The sequence below is a fragment of the Urocitellus parryii genome, chromosome 16 (assembly GCF_045843805.1).
Source record: "Urocitellus parryii isolate mUroPar1 chromosome 16, mUroPar1.hap1, whole genome shotgun sequence".
In the NCBI taxonomy this organism is placed as follows: domain Eukaryota; kingdom Metazoa; phylum Chordata; class Mammalia; order Rodentia; family Sciuridae; genus Urocitellus; species Urocitellus parryii.
In genome coordinates, this window is record NC_135546.1 from 19,221,423 (window position 1) to 19,232,397 (window position 10,975).

Here is a 10,975-nt window from a genome sequence, read left to right on the forward strand (position 1 = left end):
TCCCATAATCCCTGCCCTAAAAACCAAGTACTTAGGGTCTGTGAGATATTGGTACATCTGTGAAAATTTGAAAAAAATATTTTTTCTTATGATCTGGAGACATAGAAATTGACTTGCAAATTTCTACCAGGCCTGGTAGAATGGGTTGGAAACAGTAGTCACATCCTATAGAATTCCAAAGTCATCACTTTAATTGAACCACTTCGGCCGAGTTCCCAGCAAATGTGACTGCCATTGGGGTAACGGTTCAGAGACCACATTGCTCCATTTTTAGATGCGTGTGAGGTCAGCCTGGGCAACCGAGTCCACCACTGTCTCAAGAAAGAAAAAGGGGGTGAGCCTTGGTGAGGGTGTAGCTCAGTGGTAAAGCAGCCTTGAGTTCAATCCCCTGTGGAGACAAGGACAGTGATTGGGAGACAATGCTTCGTGACTGGAAAAGTTTCTATGCAAAAGTATAGGATGCCTGGTTGCCATGGCAATGCTCTCCATGGGGGAGACTCTGTTGTGGGAGACTTTTCAGCTTTGACCTCATTCTCAGGCACAAAGTTCCTTGCTAAGTCAACCACAATGTTTCACCAGTTCCGGTGCTTTAAAGGATGCTTTAAAGTAACTTTAAAGGATGGACTTTCTTTAGAGCTTCACAGTGCTATAACACTGCACATTCCAACTATAGAATGTAACGGAGGAAATAGCTGCATACTGTTGCTGTGTAACTTTCATAAATACAAAGAATAATGCTTGCATGGTCTTTAATATGATCAATGAAAAATATACAATAAAGATTGCTGGTGTAATTCTTTTTTTCTTTTTTTTAGAGAGAGAGATAATTTTTAACATTTGTCCATTTACATTTTTAGTTTTTGGTGGACACAACATCTTGTATTTTATTTATATGTGGTGCTGAGGATCAAACATAGGGCCCCACGCATGCCAGGTGACCGTGCTAAGACTTGAGCCACATCTCCAGCCCCCTTGGCATAATTCTTTAGACCTGCTGCTCCATCATAGAGCAGTGATCCACCTGATCCCAGATGTTGTATCTTCTGCGTGTGTGACTCTTTATTTCTTCCAATGTCCCATCAAACCTTGCCAAAACCTCCTAGTTTGGCCACATTTGTCGCAGCAATCCCCAGTAGCAAAAATAAATAAACACCATCAATCTCTAATTAAATCACTTCATATGTTTTTGATGTTAAAACAAGGTATATGAAAACCAAAAATTCCTATAAAATCTGATGTGCTCCTCAGAATATTTAATAGTCTAACATATTTCTAATTCATGAAATATGGAAAAATCTGAGTTCTAACTGGGCATCCTGAAATGTTTAAACACAGTCAGTGATAATCACAGAGGAAAAAATAAAATACCAACTACAGAAACACAGATATTCTCTATCTCAGCATTTGCCTTGGGTAAATTAATGCTGCTTTGATGATCTGGTCCCGTCCGTAAGTATCCATACCCAATACCAAATATAATAAAAATTACTAATCCTATCTGATCAACAACTGGTATATATTTTGGCCTGAGAATTGGCTAATATTTTCTGTTTTCTCTATTTCAATAGCATTCTAATGCAAATTGTCCTTATCACTACCAGGAACAAATAAATTTTCAGACTACTCATCAGCTTTTCACAAATGACCTGAGCAGAGACTCACAGCATCACGTTTTTTGCAGGAGCACATCATAAATTGGTGACATCCTCCTCCAAGGTTGCTTGACACACTCCTTGAAGACAAGAAAATCTGACACCTTTTAGGCTGCACTGGACCAGGTGGTAACGTATTCTTCACTTATCAGTTTCATTTGAGCTCCCCAATGACATCATCTATAAATCAGAGACCTCCATATGGAATTCCTCCACCAAAAGGCTCTGAAAAGACAGGCATGTTTAGCACCTTCAGAGACTCCTGCAAAATAGAAGCTTTCACAAACTCTTTATGATAAGGACATTATGGCCACTTGTGATGACTACCAATTACAGAGGGTTCCCAGAGCAGGAAGCTGCTCCTCATGGACCTTGGTATATCATTCCTTTTTAAAACCATACACTTGATTTTTATTGAATTGGTGAATTTTACAGAGGTCCTGAATTAATAAACCATGCCTGAGAATCCAAAGAAGAAAACAATATAATGGACAAGCCCATCCACCCATCATACGGTTTATTAAAACTTGGTTTCTAATGCATTTTTCTTGGGGATACTGGGAATTGAACTCAGTGGCACTCAACCACTCAGCCACTTCCCAGTCTTCTTTTTTATTTATTATTTGAGTTACTTCTTAGAGACAGGGTCTCACTGAGTTCTTTACTCCTTTTTATCCAGGGAGGCCACCTTTCAAATCACAAACCTTGGGCTAAGGTTGTGGCTCAGTGGTTGACAATGCGCCTAGCATGTGGGAGGCACTGGGTTTGATTCTTAGGGAAAAAAAATATTTAATATATATATACAATTTTTTTAAAAAATGAAAAGGGGCTGGGGATGCGGCTCAAATGGAAGGATGCTCACCTGGCATGCGTGGGGTGCTGGGTTCAATCCTCAGCACCACATAAAAATAAAATAAAGATGTTGTGTCCACTGAAAACTAAAAAATAAATATTAAAAGATTCTTTCTCTTTAAAAAAAAGTGAAAAAAAGTCACAATCCTCCTGCCTCAGAATCTTGAGCCACTGGTATTTCAGGTGTATGCCACAGCACCTGGGGATTCTCAAGAATTTTGAGAATTTCAAAGTCTTTCATAAAATTTGAACAATAGGGGAATCTAAGCCTGCTGCAAGTCTTTAAAACTTCTAGTACACTGTACCATTAAATAAACCTCTCCATGTTTATCTCAGTTTGTTCCACATAAGCATCACACTACAAAAGTTTGTGAGAAAATGCATACATGAAGGAAAATATGTGGTTCAAGTTCCAAGAGGTTACTTGTTATTATGTTTGGCCCCCAAATTATGTCTTTGGTATGACAAAGAATATTTTAATTTTCATTTAATCATTGTACATTCTCACTATTTGCTCAGCTACATACCCAAATCCATCAGAAGGTAGCCACCCACCTGCCAGCTCACATGACAACACTACTGTTCAAAAGGGACAGGCAGGTCCTGTCAGGAAATTCTGTAGCCTTCCTAGGAGTCTGATTCCTACACTGATGTACTCACCAAGACTGAACTCCTACAAACAATACCCACACCCCAGGACTGTTGCATTCACTCCAGTCCCTCACACTGCCCAGGAACAAGCCTGCAACTACTGCCTTTGGCAAATGGATTTATTACAAAGAAGTGCAGACTGCGTCAAGTGCTCACACACCTCTATGCAATATTTCTACTAAATCAAAAATGTAAAACTAGGAAATTGCCACACTGACGCATTAGCTGCAAAGAAAGTTTTTGGAAATCCTGGGAAGTGTTCAAAACTATCTTTTAAAGAAGAAGTTTTACAGGATGGCTTAGGCTGTATTTATCAAAAACAGAAGGGCCACAGCACACTCTTTTGGCCTTCCTTTCCAAATGAGCACTAAGACACAGCAAAAGGCTGGAACAGAGATAGCAGTGACAATCAACCCATCTTTGGCGTGTTGGCAAACTTCAACATTTGGACACAAGTATGTAAGGAACTCTTACCAATGATCACACATGATCCATGACACCTGAATAGGTTGTGGGTGAGGTTTTGTTTAGGTGACTTTGAATCCTTAGGACAAGTAACTGAATCCTTTAGCCTGAGCAGAAACAGCCCACTCCACAGCAAGTACTGCACAATATCACCTGATTGGAGGCTGTACCTTTATTAGTGATGTAGGGCACATGAGGCTAGACACCTAAGGAATGCTCCAGGAGCACATTGATTAGGTTCTGAGGGGTATCACTTAAAATTTTTTGGTTCACTGCTTGGAATTTCACTGATCTTTATTTACATCCAGTGGGACAAAGATGGAGGTTTATATTTTTTGTAGGGGTATACATAAAGGTTTTGTTGTTGTTGTTTTGATTACTTCACCGAAAGTGCTTTGTGTACCCATTGTAAGATTGGTCAGAGGTCTTCCAAGCTTTGCCACAAAAGCAGAAGTTTGTGTTATAACCCACATTGAGATCTTTGCAAAATCATTTCCTGACATTCTGTTGAAAGAAAATTATGGTGAAGGTCTCTTGAGAAGCTTATTTAAGATTATTTGGTGGAGAAGGGAGAGCCGCTATATTAGGACATCAGACTGGGATGCTCCTTACCAAGCCTTTGGTCATGTAGTGTGTGTTAAGAAAACCATCACACAATTTTTTCCAGGGCTACTGAGGTACTGTAAAACACAGAGAGAAATCAAGCCTGGGTTTTCTGGCATATTCCACCTAAGTATTATTCATGGGAAGAAAACGTAAATTGGATGTAGTTTTTTTTTTTTTAAAAATTCACTGCTATAAAAGACCTTTAAAAAGGAAGAGATCAGCTGCAATTGTAGAGGAAACACCTGCAGAGCTACATCTGCTGATGTGGTTATCCGTGGGGTCCACACTCACAGCTGCAGCAAACTCACCACCTGAGCTATGGAGCGTTCAGTGCTAGAATCCCTGCCTAGCATGCACAAGGCAGGATTCGGTCCCCAGAACTGGGAAAAGAAAAGAGAAAGCGACTCAAGTATAGGGCAAAATATACTTTGAGAAAGTGCCTCTCTAAATATACACAAATGACATTGTTTTATAATTCTCTTTAATGTGCCTACATACAGCACAATACATGACCTTAGAACAAGCACAAGTGACAAGAGTGGTGGTCCCAGAGTCCTCAACAGATCAATAAGCAATCAAGGAAAAGGAAGAGGCAAGCTGCAGGGTACACAGACACATCCCTATGGTCCCAGCTGACAGCCTCATCCCCTCTCAAAAAATAACAATTAAAAGAACTGTGGAGAAACTCAGTGCTAGAGCACTCCTGGGTGAAATCTGAACAAAGAAAGAGAGGAAAGAAGTTCAGAAGAGCCATTTCACCAATCTGTACCAAAGGCTGGAGTGGAGAGGCCTAAGCTAACATACACAATATGTAATGAAACATTAGACACAAAAGACTTAAAATACAGGAAAATGGAATCTAACAATAAGAGAGATTTAACCCAGAAAAACATGTTGCTTTCAAATATTCATGCTGACGCAATGCTCCTCTCCAACCCAGGGTGCAGTTTTGTTACCTCTGAATACATTAAAAAAAATGAAAGAAAGAAAGAAAAGAAATGAAGGCACACACCATTTTCACACACCTACAGTGATTATCTCAAAATAAAGAAATAAATGAAATAAAACAAAATTTTGCTCAAGTCTGAACAAGTTCAAATGGATCTGAAATAAGCAAAGTTCTCACCACATTTCTACATACGGGGCTTGTCTCCAGTGTGATTTCTTAAATGCTGTTCAAAGGGACCTGGAAAGTTGAAAGTGTTACTGCAATTTTTAAAGATAGAAAAAGGATTTTCACAGATGTGAATTCTTTTATGCCTTTGGAGAAAACTCTCAAAGCTGAATACTGCCCCACATGGCTTATCCTCAGCATTTTCTACAGTATGAGTCCTTTCATACAACTGAACAAAACTAGAACAGCTGAACCCTTTACATTTCTTACTTGCATAGGATTTATTCTTTTTATTCCAAAACAATATTCCCAGTCCTTAAGAAAAAAATGGCTTCTCTGCATGAGTGTTTTCATATATAAGAAAGGAAATGAAGCTGATAAAATGTAGCAAATCCCCCAAATTAAGAGGGTTTGTTTTTCAATGTGAATGAAATGGCTTTGAAGGCAACAGGGACAATGGAATGATTTGTGATATTTCTCACATTTAAAGAGTTATTCAGTTGGATGTGGTGGTGTATGCCTTTAATTCCTGAGACTCGAGAGGCTGATTCTGAAGAATCAATGTTGCACCTTAGAAAGACCCTAAGAAACTCAGCAAGTCCCCATCTCAAAATAAAATGTAAAAAGGAACTGGAATGTAGCTCAGTTGTAGAGCACCACCAGACTAAATCCCCAGTCAGTGGATCTTTGATTGATTGATCTCTCTCTATCTCACACATACATACACACACACAAACACACACACACACACACACACACACACACACACACACACACATTTTCAGCTGTGTGAGCCTCTCTTGTCTTTGAGGATGACATGAAATACTGATTTACCATATTTCACATTCAAAGGATTTTTCTCCAGTAAACTTCCTCCACGTATATGAGTGAAACAGTAATAACAGAAGAGTTTACCAATTGTTTTCATGCATACGATTTCTATGCAGTATGTGTTCTTTCACATGTGTGAAGCAGACAAGATGTGGCAAAGGCTTCTCCACATTGTTGATATTCATTGGGCTTTTCTCCAGTATACATTCTTCCGTGTCTGTGAAGGTCACTGGATCTAGCAAAGGCTTTTCCACACTGCTTACATTCTTAGGGCTTCTCTCCATTATGAGTTTGTTCATGTGAGTGAAGGTAAGAGGACTGAGTGAAGGCTTTACCACACTGCTTACATTCATAGGGCTTCTCTCCAGTGTGTGTTCTTTCATGGATCTTAAGCTTATAGGATGTAGCAAAGGCTTTTCCACATTGTTTGCATTCATAGGGCTTCTCTCCAGTATGTGTTCTTCCATGTTTATGAAGCTGATGGGATGTAGCAAAGGCTTTGCCACACTGCTTACATTCATAGGGCTTCTCTCCAGTGTGAGTTCTTTCATGTATGTGAAGGTCACCAGATCTAGCAAAGGCGTTGCCACACTGCTTACATTCATAGGGCTTCTCTCCAGTATGCACTCTTCCATGTATTTGAAGTTCACTGGATCTAGCAAAGGCTTTGCCACACTGCTTACATTCATAGGGCTTCTCTCCAGTATGCACTCTTCCATGTATTTGAAGTTCACTGGATCTAGCAAAGGCTTTGCCACACTGCTTACATTCATAGGGCTTCTCTCCAGTATGCACTCTTCCATGTATTTGAAGTTCACTGGATCTAGCAAAGGCTTTGCCACACTGCTTACAATCATAGGGCTTCTCTCCAGTATGAGTTTGTTCATGTGAGTGAAGGTGAGAGGACCGAGTGAAGGCTTTCCCACACTGCTTACATTCATAGGGCCTCTCTCCAGTATGAGTTCGTTTATGTATCTGAAGGTTATAGGCAGCAGGAAAGGCTTTTCCACATTGGTCACATTCATAGGGCTTTTCTCCGGTATGCATTCTTCCATGTATGCGAAGATGAAAGGATGAAGCAAATGTTTTTCCACACTGTTGACATCCAAAGGGTTTCTTTCTAGTATGTGTTGTTCCATGAATCTGAAGGCAACTAGATGTAGCAAAGGCTTTTCCACACTGCTTACATTCATAGGGCTTCTCTCCAGTGTGTGTTCTTCCATGAATCTGAAGGTAACTAGATGTAGCAAAGGCTTTTCCACACTGCTTACATTCATAGGGCTTCTCTCCAGTGTGTGTTCTTCCATGAATCTGAAGGTAACTAGAACTAGCAAAGGCTTTTCCACACTGCTTACATTCATAGGGCTTCTCTCCAGTGTGTGTTCTTCCATGAATCTGAAGGTGACTAGATCTAGCAAAGGCTTTTCCACACTGCTTACATTCATAAGGCTTCTGTCCAGTATGTGTTGCTCCATGTTTATGAAGCTGACGGGATGTAGCAAACGCTTTGCCACACAGCTTACATACATAGGGCTTCTCTCCACTATGAGTTCTTTCATGTATGTGAAGGTCACCAGATCTAGCAAAGGCTTTGCCACACTGCTTACATTCATAGGGCTTCTCTCCAGTGTGTGTTCTTCCATGTCTGCTAAGCTGATGGAACATAGCAAAGGCTTTTCCACATTGTTTGCATTCATAAGGCTTCTCTCCAGTATGTGTTCTTCCATGTGCACGAAGCTGAGAGGATGTAGCAAAGGCTTTTCCACATTTTTTGCATTCATAAGGCTTCTCTCCAGTATGTGTCCTTCCATGTTCTTGAAGCTGACGGGATGTAGGAAAGGCTTTTCCACACTGCTTACATACATAGGGCTTTTCTCCCGTATGAGTTCTTCCATGTGTGTGAAGGTCACCAGATCTAGCAAAGGCTTTTCCACATTGTTGACATTCATAGGGCTTCTCTCCAGTGTGTGTTCTTTCATGGCTCTTAAGCTTATAGGATGTAGCAAAGGCTTTTCCACATTGTTTGCATTCATAGGGCTTCTCTCCAGCATGTGTTTTCTGATGTATTCTAAGTAATCTCGGATAAGCAAAGTCTTTCCCACATACCTTACATTTGAAATGTGCATTCCCTGTGTGTGTGATCCTGTGCTTTGGAAGACTTGTCTGTGAAATAAAGGTTCGACCATCTTGTTTACATTCATAGAGTTTCTCTCCAGAATGAGTTCTTTCATGTCTTCTAAATAAAGAGGAGAAATGAAAGGCTTTCCCACATACCTCACATTGAAAAGGTTTACCTCCACTGTGTGTTATCATGTGTCTTTGAACACCTGGGAGAGAAGAAGAGGCTTCACCACATTGTTGACATTCATAGGGATGCCCCCCAGTATGAGTTTCTTCATGTCTTTGAATGTCATTGGAACAACTGATGACTTTCCCACATACTGTATTTTCATGTGGTCTATCTCCAGTTTGTAACAACATTTGTGTGTGAACACTTTTGAGAGAAACCAGAGATTTCCTATATTGTTTAAATGCACATGGCTTCTCTTCACATTCCTCATGCTTATAGTATTTGTGTCCAGAGTGAGATGTGATGTGCCTATGAAGGAAAGAAGGACATATGAAATCTTTTGCACACATAATGAAGTCACATAGATTTAATCTATTAAAATTTGTCTTTGTTTGATTAAGAATTGGAATCGATTTGAAGGTTTCCCCACACTATTCTGTGATGAAAGTTTGAAGTTTACCATAGGACTTCTTTGAAGAAGAAGTGACCAGCACATAATTGATACCTAACTCATTCACGGTTTTCTATTTATTTATAGGTCTTTACATTTCTACCAACATCACGTAAAGGCTACATTTTTCTGACTTGTTAAAGTTGCCTGAAAATAAAGAGATTGAAAGGAAACAATCCTTTGCAACACAGCTTCTCTATGGCTATTATTCACATAGTCATATTCACATATGCAATTTCATAGTCCTTTTTGCATGTCAAATACTTTGAAAAGACTGAATACCTGTTACAGATAAGTATATATTTCTGGTAAAAAATATTATAAGAATAAATACATTTCAAATTATGCATACTTCTTCGGTTCGTTTGCTTTAAAAATTATATGACAGTTCTCAGATTCCCTCACGAATTCCTCTTGTGAGTACAGTTACCTTAGGTTGCTTCCAGAGTTTTCAATCTGATCTTCAGTGGTCTTGTCTTCCCACTTGTTTCCTAAAATGAGACAACATAACAATCTTTATGAATATTTAGGAGCTAGAAATGCTTTGCCAAATTGTAGGTGCCATTTATTCTTCAATAATTCATCAACTGATTTCCTTTTCACCTTCTACATAAATGACCAAATTAAACATGAGTTCTCGATTTGATTAATCTTAAAACCATCATTATTACCTATAGAAGCCAGGTTTCTGAGGACTTCCCGCATCACATCTCTGTAAAGGTTCTTCTGGGAAGCATCCAGAAAAGCCCATTCCTCCTTGGTGAAGTTCACAGCCACATCCTCAAAGGTCACTGAGATCTGAAATATCCCACAAATGTATAGACAACTCCAAGACACATCATTATGAAGATATCCAACATACAGAACAAGGAGAGAATATTAAAAGCTAGGAGAGAAAGAAGGCAGATTACATTCAGGGGTAAACCAATTAGGTTAACGGCTGATTTTTCATCACAGACGTTGAAAGCAAGAAGATCCTGGAACAACGTATTTCAAACCCTGAAAAATAATCAATTCCAACCAAGAATACTGTATCCAGCAAAATTAAGCTTCAGATTTGACAATGAAATTAAAATATTTCACGATAAACAAAAGTTAAAAGAATTCGCAGCCAGAAAACCAGCACTGCAAGGCATTCTGAGCAAAACACTACAAGAAGAGGAATTGAAAAACAGCTCCCAAAACTAACATTGGGAGGTAACCCAGTAAAGGGAAGAACAAAAAATATAACCAAAAAGGAAAAACGAGCCATATTAAAATAAATACATAAATAAGCATGTCTGGAAGTACAAACAATATATCAATAGTAACCTTAAACGTTAAGGGCTTAAATTCACCAATCAAGAGACAAAGGCTAGTAACCTGGATTAAAAAAACAAATCCAACAATATGCTGCCTTCAGGAGACTCATATGATAGGAAAAGACATACACAGGTTGAAAGTGAAAGGCTGGGAAAAATCATACCACTCACATGGTCCTCGGAAGCAAGCAGGAGTGGCCATACTCATATTGAATAAAATCAACTTGAAACCTAAGTTAATCAAAAGGGATAAAGAAGGCCACTATATACTGTTAAAAGGAACCATCCACCAACAAGACATAACAATTATCAATATGTATGCACCAAACAATGGTGCTGCAACGTTCATAAAACAAACTCTCCTCAAGTTCAAGAGTCAAATGGACCACAACACAATAATTATCAGTGACTCCAACACACCGCTCTCTCCTTTGAACAGATCCACCAGACAAAAGGTGAATAAAGAAACTGTAGAACTCAATAACACAATTAATAACCTAGACTTAACCGAAATATATAGAATATATCAACCATCATCAAGTGGATACACATTCATCTCAGCAGCACAGGAATCCTTCTCAAAGATAGACCATATATTAAGCCATAGGGCAACTCTTAGTAAATATAAAGGGGTTGAGATAATATAATGCACCTTATCTGATCATAATGGAATGAAACTGGAAATCAATGATAAAAGAAGGAAGGAAAAATCCTGCATCACCTGGAAAATGAACAATATGTTACTGAATCATCAATGGGTTA

General features: G+C 39.0%; 1 protein-coding gene across 1 annotated transcript; it reads right to left on the bottom strand.

Annotated features, from left to right (window-relative positions):
• Positions 1–6,128: 6,128 nt before the first annotated feature.
• On the bottom strand, positions 6,129–9,687 carry LOC144250562 (uncharacterized). The gene is made up of 5 exons (XM_077793434.1): positions 9,584–9,687; positions 9,343–9,403; positions 8,331–8,572; positions 7,835–8,264; positions 6,129–7,750 (listed from the first exon to the last, which is right to left on the bottom strand). Exons 1-5 carry the CDS (start codon positions 9,615–9,617, stop codon positions 6,439–6,441), a joined length of 2,079 nt encoding a protein of 692 aa, XP_077649560.1. The 5' UTR covers positions 9,618–9,687; the 3' UTR covers positions 6,129–6,438.
• Positions 9,688–10,975: the final 1,288 nt, after the last annotated feature.

Bases quoted from the DNA above. Each gene is read 5' to 3' on its own strand.
- LOC144250562 (XM_077793434.1), bottom strand. From the start codon at position 9,617: ATGCGGGAAGTCCTCAGAAACCTGGCTTCTATAG. The intron at 9,404-9,583 runs GTAATAATGATG...GTCTCATTTTAG, and splicing joins CAGAAACCTGGCTTCTATAG to GAAACAAGTGGGAAGACAAG. The intron at 8,573-9,342 runs GTAACTGTACTC...TGACATTCAAAG, and splicing joins AACTCTGGAAGCAACCTAAG to ACATGAAGAAACTCATACTG.